This window comes from Ambystoma mexicanum, chromosome 5p (assembly GCF_040938575.1).
Source record: "Ambystoma mexicanum isolate Mex_15411 chromosome 5p, UKY_AmexF1_1, whole genome shotgun sequence".
Classification (NCBI taxonomy): Eukaryota; Metazoa; Chordata; class Amphibia; order Caudata; family Ambystomatidae; genus Ambystoma; species Ambystoma mexicanum.
The window spans coordinates 671,968,312-671,988,045 of NC_090930.1; the positions used below are offsets into that span (position 1 = coordinate 671,968,312).

General features: G+C 44.2%; 1 protein-coding gene across 1 annotated transcript in view; it reads right to left on the reverse strand.

The window, feature by feature from the left end:
- The window catches only part of FRMPD3 (FERM and PDZ domain containing 3), a 1,207,861-nt gene that overhangs the window by 1,074,482 nt on the left and 113,645 nt on the right, over positions 1–19,734 (reverse strand). The window contains exon 3 of the mRNA XM_069613047.1: positions 1,802–1,904. Within this exon, the coding sequence (XP_069469148.1) occupies positions 1,802–1,904 (103 nt within the window). The remainder of the gene's footprint in view (positions 1–1,801; positions 1,905–19,734) is intronic.

Genomic DNA, 19,734 nt, shown 5'->3' on the forward strand with positions numbered 1-19,734 from the left:
AATGTGACTCTGTCCATCGGATAGAGCGGGAAGTGTCAGGAGAGGACTTTGAAGGAGCCAATGTTGTTGACGTCAAGTCTGGTGCAGGGCCATGAGGTCTTGTGGATGATTGGGATGCCCCCACCTGTCTTGTTCGGCCAGTCCCTGTGTTGGATGTTGTAGCCATCGGGGACAAGGAGGTCTAGGATGTGGGTGGATGTGGTTGTCAGCCAGGTCTCGGTGATGAATCTGGTGCCTAAGTCGTGTGGAGTGATGAGGTCAGCGATGTCTGCCGCCTGGGTGATTGCTTAGCGGACGTTTGTGAGCATCAACTTCTGTGTTCTGGACAGTGAAGGGGCGCTGATGGAGTTCAAGCTGATGTGGATGAGGTTGCTGCACTGCATAGTCCATGCCTTAGAGGAGGGGCGATGCCTGATGATGGTGGGGATGGCCTGTGGGGACAGCAGGCGAGAATACATATCAGTGTGTGCTTACCTGTTGTCTGAGCAGGGGTTCGGACCTGGGTCCTCCTGGTCCAAACAGGTTCAAACATGAATTGCCCTTTTCATTATCACTTTTGACGCCCGGACAAGCAATGCTCTTGATCTAAGAGTTAAGAGCAGAAAGGAAGAGGGAGGGCTACGTCATGTGACCTAGATCCATTTGCACCTGCTCACCAACTGCAAAGGAAAAAAGGCTGGAGGGCTGCTTAAGTAGGGAAAAGGGTGGCAATACAGGAAGGCACAAACAGTTTACCAGTGATTGACATGTGGGCAGGGCTTAGTACGTTTAACTGCTTAAAAAGTTCACTAATTACATTTGATTGGCTGGCTGTTCATATAGAATTAAGCCCACTTTTCATACAGTTTAGGAGCGATTGACAAGTGGGCAGGGCTTAGGCCAAGTGACCTAGATCCACTTGCACCTGCTCACCAACTGCAAAGGAAAAGAGCCTGGAGGGTTGCTTCAGTAGGGAAAAAGGGCAGCAAAGCAGGAAGACACCAACAGTTTACCAGTTATTGACAGGTGGATGGGGCTTAGTACTTTTAACTGCTTAAAACGTTCACTAATTAAATGTGAGTGGCTGTTCATATAGAATTATGTCCACTTTACATAACAATGGAAACATTAAAATGTGGGTTTGGCAGGTAAATGGATATCAGAAATCCCACATATTTGCGACTATAAAATCATTACTACAGCAAATAAAACATAACCGACCTACTTTTATTATCTTTTGTAGTCTTGCTTTCTTTTGTGTCCTTAGAGGAGCTATAAAAAGATATAGCTACTCAGACACCAACCTATTTGGCGAAGGTCAGTGCAATACCAGATGCAACATTACAAAACATGAGGCAAGCCTTCTTCTGTTATGCACCAGCACTCTGGAACATCATCCTAACCCATATCCTCATGGTGCCAGTGCTCTTGCTTTTTAGTAAAGAACTGAAGACCATTCTATCTAAGGATACTTTCTAAGTGATATGAAAAGTATATAACGCTGTTCAAGCTTCTCCACCCATGCTGACTTGGTGGCCAGCCCTGCCTTGACCACCAAGGTGTTGCATGCAACCATTGTATAATAATCAATTTCTTCTTCTTTAGGTTTGCACTACATGAATACCTTACATATACTCATGTTTTGGAAGGGGCCATGCAAGCAAATCCGTGTTATTCTAACATTTATTGCGTTCACTGCAATAACAAAACAAGATAGTTGTTTATCATCTTACAATGTGCCCTTACTTTATGTCTCATAAATACTATATAATGAACATTACCAACTTTTTAATTGGTAAAGAGAATCATAACCAGCACTTACCTTACAAGCTCAATGAACCTCTCTCTTGGAGCATCACTCACGTCCTCCTCATTTATAACCAGAATCTGGTCTCCAGTCAGGAGTTTTTCCTCTGAGGGGCCACCTGCCATGGAGAGAAGGTGTTAGGTATCTTGAATTATAAACTGCTAGCTTAGAATCATCTTATAGTATGTTTATTTATGTAAAGTCATATTTGATATCATATGCTTTCGGCTCCCATTCTAACTTCTCTTCCATTCAGCAGTCATTACAAGTGAAGGTACGCATTAATATTACCATTTGGTATGGGTGAATTGTGATAAATTGTTATGACTATAAAAAAGCCTTGGCAGTATTTCATGTACAATTTTTCAGTGAATAATTCTTAAGTCCAATCAGGAGAAATCCTTGTGATCTTGACTGATTTGATGAAGTAGTGAATGCTGACCTACAATACATCTCTCATGCACAAGTAAAAGATCAACACAGATTAGAGAGGTTTCATCAGAATGTCTTTCATTGGTTACTAGAATATAAACATTTAAGAATTAAAGGGGTAGTTCGGTCAGAAATAATATTGGCCTAATGAATAGGGCATGTATTTCCGAACATACATCGATTGTTCTTAAATACATTTCCAGTGCAACTTGGCCAATTATTTTCTCACTTTAACACATGCAAAAATGATGGCTCGGGTATCCGCCATCTTGTGCTATTCCGAAACGTTGATCTATCGCCCTAAATTCAAGTGACATTACGGCACTGATTAGGTTCGCCCGCCCCTAACAATGACATCACTAGATGCTCAGGATGAGCTCCACTTATTTCAATGATGTTAGTGGGCAGCATAGCCAAACGTACCCTGTCATCACCAATGTCATAACGTTATCTAACGCAGAACCAGGAACTTAAACACACACATCCACAAAAAACCGAAACACTTTATTTCTTTTTACAAAACTAATCAACACATTTTATTTTGAAGAAAACAACAATGTCCGGAGTGTAACACGTAGTTTTAATTTTGACACAAATAGTAAAGTCCATAAAAATGTGTTAACTTTTTTTAACACAGTTCATAGCTAGCTGACTTGCCATTGTTCTCATTTTTGGTGTAACTGTGAACGTTGTTCTTCTAATGCTGAATCTGATCATCGCTCGATTAATTGAAGTCTTTCCGTTTTTCACAGAAAGTTATGTTTCATGACCAATTATTAATATCTGCACATGGCGTTCCATTACAGAGGAGAAATTAGTGCTTTAAAATTGAAATAAATGCAACACTTTCACATCCGCACATTTCTAGAACCTACAGGCTGCCATGTTGCTCCTGGTTACTGCAACCGCAGAAGGACAGATTGTTGTCTGGCGATAGTCCCAGATGATAGTTATAATACATTCGTTGTTGATGATTATTGTTGACAGGCACACATCAGGATCAGATAACTATGTAAAATCGAGAATGCAAAAACATATTTCAGTACCCACTTTATAATTGAATATGTTCTTATGTTGGCTATAAATGTAAGTTACAATTAACACGCACAATGTCTATTCTTTGCGTCAAATTGAACATTCATCCGTCACAATGTTCATCATATATCACACAGCATACTTTCCCACCACACTTGGATAAATATCATTTAAAATGTTGCTATATTGGGCCTCATTACGAGGTTGGAGGTAGCCAAAAAAAAAAAATAAGTAGAGGCTTACTATCCTCTGTGTAGATATATTCTGGCAATCATATTTATTTCTGCATTGATGCAGGCGTGCATGGTTGTCATCCACATGTGGGCCTCCACAGTAAAATGTAAATGTGCAAAGGCCACAGGCGCATGCTCATAATGCACATTGGCAATACATATTCCTTCAACCGTTATTTAAATGCTGTACACACGTGTTTATAGGCACGACAAGACAAGGAAGGGGAAGACAAAGGGGAACAGAACAAACAATCTTACTAGGCCTTGTGTTATTCAGATCATGCACGTACAAGAGGGATGGAGAGGAGAAGTTGTTTTGTGTTGGCAATAAAAAGGCTGTGGATTTAAATTAAACATAATACTACTAAAACATAACTTATTATTCTGGATATTCCCCAACAACAGGTGTGCAGTGTTTTCTTATTTCTGTAATTTTGGGCACTTGGGCCAGGAAATGGAAGCTGCCCTTCTTCGCTCAAAGGGTGTCCCCAGCATGAGCTCCCAGGTCCATGTGTTTGGTACCTGTAAATTGGCTGGTGAGCACTTCCGTGCCTGATGGCAGTTTCCTTCCAGGCCCATGCTCTTCTTTTCCATGACTTTCAGGCGACTGTTGTCCAGTGCTTGCCCAAATGTATCTTTTCCAGGGGTGGGTGTTATCCAGGCAAACGAGAAGCTGGTTCTTCGAATGCAGAGTCCAGATACACTTAGGTCAGAGTGTTCTTTCTGCAGGTATGCTCGAGCAGATCTGCCTATATAGGACAAATATGTTCTGGGGCCAGCCATGGCAGCATATTGTTAATGCCCCCCTGAAAATGGCCGGCCTGTGCTGACAGCGACTTTGCAACTATGTGTGTGGCTTCCTGCCTTTCCCTCTCTTATTGTTAGAGTATTCTGTCACCCTTTGAAGAGAGGGTGAGACACTGGGGGTTTCGGTGTAGGTGCAACCTGACCTATAGCACCTTTTGTTGTGTCCTGAGTCCCCTCCCTGTCAGGCTCTTCCTGTGAGTCCTGCATCAGGAGAGAACAGGGGGGGGGCAGGGGTTGGCGCGCCTTATGGCTGCCTTTACCCCATCCCCCTATGTACCCAATGGGCTGCTCCGAGGCTTAAGGGTCTGTGCCCTTGAGCTCCATAGGGGGTGCTCCCTCATTCCGGGGCACTGGTCATAAGGTTCAGAGGGGGCCAAGTAGCCAGTTAGCACAGCAGATTGAGAACATCAGCACTGGAGAGTGAGAGAGAGAAAGCAGAAGCGTAAACGAAGGTCCTCAGTTGCTTCCAAACCTGATGTGGTCATACTCAAGTTTGAGAGAGGCAGGGTGACTGTTCCAGAGGGAGGCACCAGCCTAGGAGAGAGATGTACCCCCCACTCTCTGCCTGGAGAAGCATCTGAACCTCAGAGAGTTGGAGGTGGATGAGTGGCGGGCTTGAGAAGGAAAGTGCTTAGGAAGAGAGTGCTGGTTGTAGTGTTGTCCCCGGCCCCAGTAAGCCACATGGACGATTCAGAGGGTCTTGAACATGATCCTTGCAGCCACTGATGACTCCCCACAAGTACTTTGATGCATTTTATGACACTATTTAACCATTTTCATGAAATTGCTCGGGCAGCAGTCAAATACAATGTATTTTGGTTCCTTTAATAGCCAATCATTTAGAGGTACCGTGGATTGCGATTTCATTGAGGTGTATAAGATCTCAACAGTAGGAAGAGTGTAGTCCACATAACAAGCACAATTGTCAATTAGTGGTGAAGATGCTTCAGTTATTTCTTTGTGTGATACTTCCGATATGTCCATATGTATTGAAGAAACATTTAACATTTCAGCTTCCTAGAAATAAATTGTTTATAGGGTGTTGTTTGTGTGGGCGGTTCTGCAAGCAATTCAGAAACATCTGCTGTGTTGTCCGTCACTTCTGTTTGACATTGTGTGGTGCAACAATGATCCATATGTACTTTCCATGGGTCACTGCTGACTTTTAATTCAAATTCCTGCCACTGGGCTGCTGCATTACGACACTGAATCTTGCGTGAACCATGCTCAAACTCAACATGTAGCTGCTCCCAAACACACCTGTTTGGCAACTGACATCATTGCTTGGTCTAGTTGTCTGAGTCTTTATGCACCTCTTCATCCTAGGCCTCTAATTTAAGAGAAAATAAACATGCTTAATTTACAGCACACATACAGAATCGATCAAACACAACTTGGAAATGTAATATCAATGGAGTAAGTCCTAAACACATTATTTATGTTATTTATGTTATGTTATGTACCCTTCTTTTGGAGATTTTCCTTGAAACTGTGAAATTGGATTTGGCGACCACCAGACCAAGCTGAAAAACAACATTTTTAAATTGTATTAACCTTGAAATTTGCTCTTCCACCTAAACAATCATGTATCCCTTTATAAAAATATAACAACATGTCATTACGGAAGCAACTAACACATATTAAATATTACATTACTGTAAAAATTGATGATAAATGATATTTTACAATATGTTACGTATACCTCTTGTCCTTGTGTCTCTTCAGTTTCTGCCACTTCATTAGCACAGTTCTTGTACATAATAAATTCAAAGAACATTAAATACATTTTCAAATAATGTAATGTTAAAGGCTTTTGATCTCACACACTAGATCTTGAGAAAGTGGCTTTAATGATTGTCGACCTTGCAATATGAGGTTCATCCGCCAATTAATATGTTTAAATTAATAATGAAGTGCAGTCAAACAATGTGTGTATCTGTAACATTTTAAAAATACACATATGAAAACTGTATCTGAAGACCTTCAGGGATGTTGCAGGAAATTGGTTCGAGTTCACTCTGCAAAACATAATGATTCAATTGTGTCCCCTTTAATGCCTTATGTTATTTTGTTTCACCTACTCCATTTTTCGCTAAGCAGCTAACGCTTCTGAACTAAAACAGACACAATTAAGATAGTGAAAGTGTCAATGTTATTTAGTGACAATATAGATTTTTCGGAATGTTTACTTTCATTGTTGCATGTGTTTCTGTGATAAATACATCAAGGTTGTTGATTTAATGCTTTAGAATTTTCTGACAGTACAGCAGATCACCCCAAAAATGGCAACTTAGATGTAAAAAACATATTGTTAATCTATAACCATTAGTATTCATCAATACATTTTCACTTCTATTACCTCAGTCTCAGGACCGGTTGCAGTAGAAGAATAGTACGTTGTCAAAGTTCGGGGCTCTGTCTATGTAATGTTAATTAAAATAAGAAAGATGAAAAAGCAAAATCCCAAAAAATCACACTAAAGAGGTTGGTATTGACAAAGAAGCCTAAAAGTTAACATTATACATAACAAAAAACAGTACATTTTAGGTGGAACTTGAACAAATACATATTTTATGTAGTCGCATGTGAAGGATTATTCTAAAAAATGCACTTGAAAGATGAGCAAGGTCGCTGTGGACTCCGGAATAGTGGCTGATGTAGCATCCTGGTCCTTTAATCAATGCAAATAGTCAGAACATTGTTGGTTAGAAAATGTACATTGGTATTATAATGTATACCACAACAAAAGCAAAAGTTTGTGTGCAAGTCTCACCATTAGGATGTTGAATATGTCTGTGGTTTCCTCTATGTTAACAGTATGCACTTCCATCGGTGCGGTCTATGTAAAAACAGACATGGTAATTTACCAAAAAAGATGACATCATTTTAAAATGACGCAATGGTAGTGCGTGTTTGGTAAGACTCACATTGCTTAAAGCTATTTCAGTATCTCACTAAGTAATCTAAAGTTACAAATCTATAAACCAAAGAACATTATGGTAAGAAGGAAAGACATGCAATGAAATATCAATGGAATAATTCCCCAAAAATTGAAAAACTTCATTTCTGATACCTGCCCTCAAACTATTTCCATATGAGTGTTCACTTCAAAGACTTATTATACATGTAAACCTATAACATGGTAAAATACATTTACAAATGTAGCGCCCACTACTCACCTGGGTCAACGTGTGCTGAAATTCAGTTGCAACTGCATTGGGCAGTAGTTTTTGAAGTAAACTGGGGTAATTCTTTTTGGTGTACTGTGATTGCTCGTACATATTTTCAGAGAAGTTTATACTGCAGACGTGGAATCGATTGCCCCTCACATCATCCAAGACATCCTTAGCTCTGCTTTCAATTTCTGACACTGGAAATCTGCAGTTGGAGGGCCATATTCTTATTAAATTTAAATTCTTTGGAAAAACATGAAGGACTGTACTATACTTTTAGCATGGATGGTATTACAGCAACTGAAAATGTTACAAGAAGGCATTGTCCGATTGCCCGTATGATCTGTTAAATAGATATAAAAAATGATTAGTATTAAAAAAGTATCATTGTGTAAACCAAACTTCTCATGTCTCTGATAATATAAATACATTGACTTTATGGAGAATGGCACTGAAAGCACATTGAAAACAAGCACTACTAAACATTACATTTAAAAACAATACTCTGCAATGTTATGTGCTAATTACTGAGATAAAAATTCTTAGGCCGGTTAATAATGGTGTAGATTTAAAAATAAAAAGGTTAGAATAGGGTATACATTGCAGTATCGAGCAATATAAAGTGTCTTAGTGGACATTGTTGACAATACACAAAATGTGGACCAACCATTACTTGGAACAACAGATGAGCCGATTTAGCGAGCAAGGTATGTCAAGGGTTTTGACCCATGTTGAATCCTTAGACTGGGTAGATGTGGGGATGAGCTGTCGCCACCCATTATTCTATCCCAGAACAAACTAAATCAATAGACTGGGTGGATGTGGGGATGAGCTGTCGCCGCCCACATTCACGCCAGAATCCAGGAGAACTGCGCAGTTGGCACAAGACCACTCCAAAGATACAACCTTCTTGTGGGGGGTTCCACATCACCACTCTACCGTAGGATGCCATCAAAACAATGTTAAGCAAGGGTCCTATACTATCAAGCAAAAGACCACTCTATTGAAATGCAGTAATTCAAGACAGATCCCAAAAATGGATGCAATACCGGTACTTACCACTATCAGAAAGCCGGCGTTTTAAAACCACCAGACTTTTGTGTAAAACTGAACAGAGGAACCCACACCAGGCCAAGGAAAGACTTGCTAAGAGGTGGATACAATGTAAAACTATATTCTGAAATGACTTGAAGGAAGTAATTATTTAATGTATATGTAAACATTGTAAGTTTTAATTTAAACTGGGAACTTAAGTGACATTTAGCTGTATTCTGCCTGACAACAACCCCTGACAGGAGTTGAAACTTGATCAAACTGCATTCCCAGGCCTGGCTGCCTCCTGCTTCCCCACCAAAAGGAGATTACACCTCTCTGATTAGATTAGGGGAGGGGCACCTGCAGGAGGTTGAACAAAGCCTTGTCCTGGACTCAGGCAAATGTTATATTGGGGGGGCCGTAAAGTGGCTTCCTCTTGGGAGAAGTGGGAGGAGAAGTGCCTTCTGGGAGCCACCGAGCTGGAGGCGGGGGCAGACAGACGCTTTCCCCATGTGCTTTGGAACCTAAACCACACCCATCTGGGCCAGAGCATAAATTTAAAAAAGATGGATAATTCATAGTACGGACTTGTCAGAATTATATAAGTAATATCATTATTCTTGTGATTTTTCTGTGCACGTTTTAAGAGGTGTTAGGACCCTGTGGAATATGCTGGGGGGTTGGTAGCGGAAAATAGGGTCTTACTCCAAATGTCTGCATGTTAAAAATCTGACACTTCATCAATTATTGTCCATACCCCTTGCGCACATGTGTGTAATTTTTGGTAAATGTCCGATATTGGTAAACCAGTCAAAAAGCGCAAAATGTTGTCATTTTTGAATGCAAGCCCCCAGGAAGATCAGAGGCGGACAAGCATGGACCATAAGGAATATATAATGTGTACATGTAATTTCAACAAATTGTGTATCTGGGAAATATGTATTTGAATCAAATATAGACTTGTGGGCAAATTGACCAGGGGAGGATCCTCTGACCCATAAACAGACCTCATCATGATGACAATCCATTTCCTTCCCCCAATCAAGGGAGAGGGGAGAATTGGGCCAATGACAAGTAGAGAGGGGCAGGCTTAGCTAGGCCCACGCACACACCCACTTTCAAAACACATAAAAGGAACGGTGAAACCCAGGTAGGGACATTCAATTCCATTTGCTGCGGAGCGTGCTGACCGACGACTTCACATCCAGAGATCCAACACTTAGACTTCCAAGCTAAACAGAGACTACAGAACTTTGAACCAAGAAGGCCCACTGCAAGCAAACGTATTTGTCAGCAGGCCTTCAGAATCCAGCAAACCTAACCAAACTATTCAACAGCCGGGCGAGCTGTTTGAATTCTTTGCCAAGAACTTTTGCCGGAACCGCAGACCAGACCCAGGCCACTGTGAGCAGAACCAGAGATCCGGATCATTGTGAGCAGAACCGGTGCCTGATTGACCCGCCGAGCAGAGAGAACCGCCGCTGGACGTGTTGACCAGATCCGTGACGAGACCTTTTTCAAATGTATATCGTGAGTACCGCCAGAACTGTGCAAAACCCAATCTATTAGTTTAAAATAATCTAATTCAACTATTTTAACCTAATTAGAACAGCCTCCTAGAAATCGTGTCATCTGTCATTTTTAAAGCTGCACGACTGTCACCTGTCAATTCTGCAGCTGCAAGCTGTCACCTGTCATTTTGAGTTTTACTTTAAATCTGAAAATCTACCTTTATTTAATCGTCCGTATCTCTGGAACCGTTTGTCCTAGGATCGAGATTAACTTTCCTCTGAAAGCTTAGAATCTAAGCTTTCCAACAAGCCTAGAACCAAATCCTCATACTTTTACCGCAATCGCGATTTACGCACTCACAAAATGTACCCTGATTTGCGATTTGGCCTGATTTCGTCATCTGTAAAAAGATAGCCGCTTTTGCCTGAACTGCTAAAATTCGTTTGCAACCTAATAACCATCCCTGAACCATTGTTAGGGCTGACCTGAACTGATTTAAAGTGTCTACCACTCACCCTGAACCTCCTATAGGGAATTAAAAGCAATTTTAGCATTTTTTCTCATCCTTGCCACCACATTACAAGGCACTCTTGCCCGTGTTTTAAAAAGCATGCATGTTGTCTAAGCTTGCTCGGGGAGGGGGGGGTGCTGAATTCCGTATTGTATTTGATTGTATTCCTGAAGACTACTTCCATCTCCTTGCATTGCATATAGGGGGGGGGGGGTGAATTGCCACCAGGGGAAAAGTGAACACATTATCTCTTGTGAAACCATATCAGTTTATTTTCTGTACTGCATTTATTCCACCTTGCATTTCCTTGAAACCATAAAGCATTTCAGCTACCTCGTCCTCTATACTACTTCTAAGTAACCAAATCAGTTTACCAGTAGAACATTATCCATTGTTGATCACTGTCAAATTTTAAGTGTGATATCCAATATTAAATTATTAGAAAAGTCTGATAGATATATATTGTTATATTTCTCAAATAAACCTTTTAAATTTGCAAAACAGACCTACTTCTTGGCTCAGTGGGGTCAGGGGGATTCTAAGAGAGGGGTGTTATATAAGGGTTGTCATCCAGAGTACATGAACTGGACCTAAAAATATATCAATAAGGGTTTCCCTCAGCATCCCAGACTAGGCATTGAATTAGCTGTAGTGTTGAAGTGAAGCCGCTTAACAAAGTGGGGGCTCGTAGCTGGAGATTCTGGGTTAGATCTATCACTTGTGCAGATTAATACAGTGTGCTAACTGACAGGAGACATACATCCGGTCGGATCACCACGCTGTGTTACGCTGTAAAACACTCCTCAAAGGAACGCTCTAAGGAAACAGTCTTTTTTGCAAAAATAAAATACAATCTTCTGTAAGTCAGGAAGGAACTCATATTCCAGAATGACGACACTGGTAGACATCAAAATAGCCAGAGAGTACTTCTTACATTAGCTATTTGTGAGAGGTGAGTGGACTCATCAGTCCAAACGGTCTGGTTGCAGGCAATCGCGCAACAGGTCACTGAAACAGGGTCAGATACATGGAGAGATGAGGGTCCCCTACATGTGGCCCTGAGTGAAGTATATATGGCCCCTAAAGCCAAAGATGAACATAATAAGATTGCCAGGATAGCGGCATATTTGTACCTATATATGGGAGCCATACAGAATAAATGTGCAGAAGGCCAAGATCTGACAAATAGGCAACAGATGGCATTAGAGAAGGCCCAACCTGATCTGGACTCTTCTGAGCAGAGGCTGCTCAGGAGCCAGGAGTCAGAAAATGACAGCAGACAGTACATCACTAAAATAAAGGAGGATATGGATGTGCTGCAACAGGAAAAGGCTGACCAGGATACCAGATTTCTGGCCTTACAGAGGGAGTACCAAGAAGGTTTGGAGTCCCTACTGCAGAGCCAGAAAAAGCTGGAGCAACAATTAGATTTCAATAGGGCATGTGCTGAGCAGGTAGTCACCCTGCAAAGTCACCTAGATAGGGAAAAAGAGGAAAGCAATAAATTGATTCTGAAAGACCTGGATACCCAGGCAGAGTTTGATCAGGAGCGCCAGAAAGCTGGTGCCTTCCAAAGGCAAAAGGACGACCTGGCGGCACAGATGCAGGCTCTTAGTCAGGAAAGGGATACCTTAGGCCAGGAAGTCTGCCACTTAAAAAGGAAAATGGAAGAAAATCACCTGGCCCTCCAGGGACTGGGTGACCTCCAAAAACAACACCAGAACTTGTTAGAGCACACTAGGAGGGTGGAGGATGCTCTGGCGAGAAAGGAGCAGGCCAATAGGGACACAACTCAGGAGGTAACCCTCCTGCAGCAAAGACTGGCCCAGCACTCCAGGACCAATCAGGAGGCACAGAGAGAGAATGAGGCTCTCTGCCAGCACAATGATAGGCTCCAGCAACAGGTAGCCATGCAGTACAGGCTGATAGAGTCTAGTAAGGCCTTAACTGAGGAACTGAAAGCGCAGGCTCTTGCATTGCAACAGGGAGCAGGGGCTGATAGAGACGAGGTTTGCTGGGAAAGGGAAATACCTGAGCATAACCTCAGGAGCCCTAGTGCCAGAGGCCTTCATCCCTCCCAGTCCCTGGACTCTGCCACCTCCATGTCCCCTGGTGCACATGAGCCCAGGGCCACGGGGATGGCAGATTACTATCCAACCAGAAGTATGGGGCTCATAGGCCAGTACCTCCCAGGAATGGATGGGCGGGCATCCGGGTATGGGCACCCAAGCACAGTGCAATTTAGTGGGGAACCCCAGGAGAGTAGGCCCATCAAGGGCATCCTGAAAACCTCTGCCCAGTTAGGTCAGTGGGGGGGGTACCCATCAAATCCTGGCAGCAAGGAGGGATCTGAAGACTCCTCTGAGCATTACAGGACACAGGAGACCAGGTCGCCACATTCTGCCAGCCATTCCCAGGTTTGCAGAATCCGGGAAAACCTGGAAGATCAGACGGGCACCTCTGGGAGCACTGCTTCTGAGTCAGGGGATGAATGGACCAGGGTTACCCGAACCAAAAAGGCCAATAAGGCAAAAAGGGCCTTGCTTAAGGACCCATTGAAACAAATAAAGGCAATAAGGAGTGTCATCACGCCTTATCATAAGAACGCCAAGTATTCTGTTTGGGAACACTTGAAGCTCTATGAGCAAATGATGGAGACTTTCCATTAGAAGGACAGCAGTTGCTGCATCCAGTACGTCAAATGGACATTCTCTCCAGAATACTCCAGTTTCTTTGCAGGGCTGGAGGACCAAAACCATTTAAGATGGTCCACCTACAGGGCGGCCATCTTGAAACATTTTTCTGTTCACAGAAATCCCCAAGAGGCTTGCAAGGCAGCCTACAATTTACAATCTGGGGAGGATCAGGCCCCACAAGAATTTGTGCAAGAATTAAAGCGTGCCTTTGCGCAGACCACCAGAAGGGTGCGCACGGACAGCAGAGAATTTGTCAATACTTTTTTCCATGCCTTGCCCAAATACATCATGACCCAGCTAGTGAGAGATTTTCACGAGAAGAGGTCACTAGACTGGGTCATTGAACAGGCTACCCGGATCTATGAGGTGCAGAAGCCCATAGAAAATAAAAGTAATGCGCAGAAAAAACCCAAAACCAACAGCACCCCTGCTGCTGCCAAGGTGGCAGAGGTAAAGGTTGCCCCCATTTTAGATTTGGAGATGGGGGGCCTAAAAACCTGCCTGCACCAAATAATTCACAGCCTAGAAGGCCCTCGGGCCAGTCACAGACAGGGAGTCCCAAAAATGGGGTCCCCCACTCCCATGATTATGTAAGTCCCCGCTACAAGGGACACCGACCCATCCTGGGTTATGTGTGGACTCCTCCAGCCCAAGGGGGGATCCAGCCAAGCACCTAACCCAGGGATCTTCCCTCCCATCTTCCCACAGGAGGGCAGAAATTCTCCAAATCCTGGCCAGAACTTTTTCCCCAGGTATCCACCCAATTTCTAGCCCCAAAATCATCCATCCTTCTTTCCCCAATTCCCTGAGCCCAGACAACCTAATCCGGGAGAGGGGAGGCCAAGGGTGGAGGGGTACCCGAATCTTCCCAACCCAGGGTATTACCAGAGAAGGGATAGCTACCCTTCCCGGGATCAGCCCAGGGGAGAAAATAGAGCCCCGTATCAGCCTGAGCGGGTTTCCCAGTTAGAGCGCCAGGCCCAAAATATGTCACGGGATCTGGGTCACATACTGAGGGCTCAACAGAACCCTCAGATGAGCATGCCACCGCAGAATGCCCCAAACTCTGGACCTGGTGCTCCAGAACAATGACGGGGGCAGCACCCTGATAACCCACCGGTTCCCAGGGAGGAGGCACAAGGGGAAGGGGGGTGTAAAGCCTTGGAGGAAGCTTCCTTCCCAACTTGTAAACAGCCCCTGGAAAACCAGGAACCGGAAACAAAATCTCCTGCCCCTGAAAGCCTGCCTCCCAAGGAGCAGAGGGGGGGGGTGGAAGAAACAAAGGACCCAAACAGACCCACTTTGTGGAGGAGGTACAGGTCTTCCAATTTGAGGGAGAGGGATCCTCAGAAGATCCTGGGAAAAGGGTCTTCTCCTTCAGAGATGGGGGAACTCCTCCCAAGGAAAAATGGGTCCCAAGAGATTCCAATCCAGACTGGGGAGATATGGAGACTGAGCTACCGCCACCCATCATCTCATCCCAGAACCCACAATGCCAAAATCCCCTGGTTCAAACCCATCCTGGTGACTGCCTCCAAAAAGGGGGGGCGGCCCAGAACTGGAACCAGGGGAACCCACAATGGCTCTGATCTCCAGTTGCCAACTTTTTCTTTCAGATTCCTCAGGCTCTTCACAGAATTCTGCCCAAATCTCTTCGCTAGCAATGTCCAAAACCAGAAAGTTAGCCCACCAGTTGTCCAAAAATGTGCATTATCTGTGCCCCCTTGAGGAGAAGGAGGGAAGATATTATGCCCCGGTACAAGTACAGGGGCAGGGTACAATTTTGGCACTGGTGGACACTGGATCCCAAGCTACCCTTCTGTCCAAAAGGGCCTTTGATGAACTAAATGCAGGAAGGGGGGAGAATTACCGTATTCCTCTCACCTTTCTTCCTGGACAACTGCAGAACTTTGACAGGAAGGGAATTCCTGTTGAAGGGACTGCAGACTTGGACATTAAAATTGGGCGACACAAGGTGAAACACCCGGTCATAGTAGTGACTCCAGAGGGCACCCCTTGTTTACTAGGGAGCGACCTCCTGTGAAGGTTGTCACCCCTAATAGATTGTGTAAACAAGGTCCCCTGGACCCAGACTAGCCGACCAATAAAATTAAAACATAGTGTCAACCATGTTAGTTTAAATGGCACCTGCCACATGGTTGAACAAAAATCTGACCAAGTAGAATTTCACTTCCAGAACAACCAGATTCCAGACGTGACAGTAATAGCAGTAGGACAACAGACTGGTGATGGGGGGTCCTCTCTATTTCTGAAAATCAACCTTCCTTCCAGTTTAAGGTGGTATTCCACACTGGAAGGAAATACTCTGAAATTCTTTACCAATCCACAACCAGACATTCCCACCCCAATAGTTCAGAAAGATGTGAAATCAGTTCAAAGCCTGGCTGATATTCAGCAAATTGGAGATCAGTTGTTCATCCCTGTTCAGTTAAATGAGGGGAAGGACTCTGTTCTCGCCCGAGTGTGTGTGAACAACGGTAAGAGCTTCATCAGCAAAGCCATGTTCCGCCAACTCCCAAAAGATCCAGCCATTCCCACATTCAAACTTATAGACAAATGGGAAATGGACCTGGAAGCACCTAATTCCAAACATCTCCAGGTGTATGCTCAAAATCTCCATTGGCAACAAGAGCATAGTCCATAATTGTTGGGTCGTGAGAGATGTCACTGCCGCCTTTTACTTAGGCAGTGACATTTGCAATCGCTTTGCCATTAGTTTGGACCTAATAAACTTCAAAGCTTGGTCCCGATTAGCGGATAATCCCATGGGCTTTGATGATTCAGAAAAAGCATTTAGGTCAGCTCAATTGCTACCTTATGCAGTTGAAATTCAGATTAAAGAGGAAGTCACCATCCCAGAAAGGACCCGACAATTTTCCCTGGAAGTGAAAGTTAAAAGAGGACAAAAATTGAAAAACCCTGATGCTTACATACATCTAAATGCTTCTCTCCAACAGCAAGGGTTGGGGGTAAACCCAACTCCATTAGTCAACCTAGAACATGACACCATTCCAATAGAGGTGGATAACAGCGAATTAAAGAGTATTACTCTAGCCGCAGGCACCATTATTGGAATGGCGGTTGATGACTGACATTTTTCCATTGATCTAGGAAATGAACTGTTAGGACCAATCCCCAAGGACTGTTTTGACAGTGACAGTGATGACAACACAACACCAGACAGGATTTTCACCCGGCATGGGGGGAACTTCCTGGTGTACACTTCTTGCCCTTATGGTAAGGAAGATGTGACTTGTGACTTCAGGAGGGATGAGGTGATTTTCCAGGTCCATGAGGGCTGCTTTTCCCACCTGAAGCCTCCAGTCCAAATCAGCACTCTGACCAGGGACTTCTCCACCCAGCTGGAGGAGGCCGCTGAGATAGCCAAACCAGAAGTCTTTCCCGGCTTCGGCCAAATGGTGGAAGAGAGGGTCAACCTAGCTGATGCCTGCGTAACTCTGGAACAGAAGCAAAAGTTGAAACAAGTTTTCTTGGATTTCCAAGATCTCTTTGCGGTAGACACATATGACTGTGGTTGCACCGACATCCACACCACAACAATTCCCACAGACTCTGGAATAACTCCAGTGTTTGTGCAGCAATATTGTTTGCCTCTCGCATCCATGGAGTCCCTTACTGAAATAATTAATTAATTGGAGACCCGCGGAATAATCCGTCCAGTACACAGCACCTTCAATAATCCGGTGCTGGGAATATTGAAGCCAAACGGCCAGTGGAGATTCTGTGCCGACCTTAGGGAGCTCAACAAATGGGTCCATACTTCCCGATGGCCTCTGCCCTACATTGACCAAGGACTGGCCCAGATTCAAGGGTCACAAGTATTCACTGCAATAGACCAGACCAATGGATACTGGACCGTGCCTGTCAGCAGGGAGGACCAATACAAACTGGCTTTTACCTTTGGGGGCCAGCAGTACACCTGGACCCAGACTCCCTTCGGATACCTCAACTCCGGCAATGAATTCAACATTTTCTTACATAAGGCCATGCCTGACCTGGGTGAGAGGGGTAACCTGGCTTATGTAGATGATGTCCTCATCAAAAGTTCATCTGTGGAGGAACACATAGCGGATATCCGTTATGTTCTGACGCAGTTGAGGGCCGTCGGAGCAAAACTTTCCTTTCAGAAAGCACAGTGGTGTAGAACCCGTGTTAATTTCTTGGGGCATGAGATTTCCTGTCCCCAGGAAAAGAAAGTGGAAGAACTTCAGAAACTGAAAGACCCCACCACTCTGCGGGAACTAAGGAGCCTCCTTGGACTGACTAATTACAGCAGAAAGTTCATTGAGGGCTACGCAGAGATCACCAGACCCCTGATTCATCTCTTGAAGGGGAGGTCAAGTGGGAATGGGGTCCAGAACAATCCGAGGCAGTAAGACAACTCAAAAGAAGCCTCTCACAAGCGCCTTGCCTAGCTTACCCTGTCAGAAACAAGGAGTTCTTCCTGGAGACAGGGTTCTCTAATACGTGCTTGACGGCAGTATTATACCAAAAGCATGACAAGGTCAATAAAGTAATCTCCTATGCAAGCAAAACTTTATCCTCTGTGGAGGAAAAATTCAACGATTGTGAGAAGGCACTCCTGGCAACGGTGTGGGCATTGAAGAATTACTGCCCGTTTATCCAGATGGAACACATCATAGTGGAGACTCCACACCAGCCTCTGCAATATCTCCAAAGTGACAGAATCCAGGCCAGAAATGTGAGTAATTCCCGAATTACTTCCTGGATTCTGTCAATGCAAGGCTTTCTTGTGGAGGTCAGATATGGCCAAAACAACAAGAGTCCCCTTGCGCAAGGTCTGGCTGACTTGCATAATTGTGCCAGAGAAAACTGTCTCGAGGACGAAAGTCTAAAAATCAAGGATAACACGGAGGCACACCTCAATTCCCCACACAAAGTCTTTGAAGAGGACAAGTGTGAGGGAATGCCCACTATCTATGTGGATGGATGCTCTTACCATGTTGACAACAACGGGGAAAAAGAACTCGTGGCCGGCGTAGGGAACGCATGGGTGAATGAGTTTCCAGAACCCTCCGCTGGATACAAAATTGGTGCCCGAAGTAGTCAGGTGGCAGAATTGATGGCTGTGCATCAGGCCATCCTCACTGCTGTCCAACATCAACTCTACGAAGTGGTCATAATTACAGATTTGGATTATGTACGGAACGGGTTCGTGGAGCACCTGGTTAATTGGAAAACCAGAGGCATGTTATGTGCTAATAACAAACCCCTGAAACATGGGAAGTTAATTCAAAACATTGATGATCTGGTCACCTCGAATGGGATGGCCATCTACTGGAAGAAGATCAAGGGTCATTCCAAAGTAGAGGGATCAGACAAAACTGGAAATTACTTAGCTGATCAGCTGGCAAAAACCGGGGCCATCCAAGGGGATCTAATAGAGATAGAGTCCCTGTTGGGGGAAATCCAGGTCACTGCTATCACTAGGTCCCAGACAAATGCTCACAATGATCTTTCAACTGCCCAATGGAGTAAGGAGACCCCTGATACTGATTTGATTACAGTTCAGAAGGGGGATCCAATAATTGGTAAGTTTTACCAACACATTGAGGAACCTGAGAACTTTCCCCTGACGGATAACAATTACATTGGGAAGGAGGACCTAAGAGTGTTGATGAAATGTCCAAAAATGTTCTGAATCCAAGACGGTTTGTTGGTAAGGAAATCCCAAGCTGGCCATGATCAGTGGGTGGTCCCTACCTCATTCCAAAGCCTGATGTTAAGTCACGCCCATGATGCGGCTACCGCCGGTCATAGGGGGTTTCACACAACACTTGAGATCTTAAGAGAGATTGCATACTGGCCACACATGTGGCAGGACCTCGACCAATACTTGAAGGGGTGTCTTGTGTGTGCACAATTTCAGCCATCATCCCTCACACACCGTGCGCCTCTCCAAAAGAGGGGGATGACACTGCCATGGTCAGATTTGCAAATCGACTTTGTAGGCCCTGTAATTCGCTCGTCTAGAGGAAACAAGTACATGTTGACCGTTACATGCTTGTTTACCAAGTTGGTGGAATGTCTCCCAGCCCCAAACTGCAAGGCAGAAACAGCAGCTGCCCTGATGATTAACCATATCTTTTCCCATTTTGGTCTACCTCAAAGGATTGAGTCAGACAGAAGTAGCCACTTCACCAGTGAAGTAATGACAAAGATGTGGGAGATACTGGGGGTTAAAAGGAAGCTACACATTGCTTACAGGCCAGCTTCTTCTGGAGCAGTGGAGAGGTACAACTGAACCATTGTGAGCATATTAAAAAAAGTTTGTGGCAGATTCTGGGCCAAGTTGGGATATCCGATTACCTCTGGTCCTAATGGCCATCAGATCTACCCCTTCATCTGCAACTAAAATGTCACCATTTGAGTTGATGACCGGACGCACGATGGTGCTTCCTCAGCATTTGCTCTACAGGACCCAAGAGCAGACACTGATAAATGCCTCCAC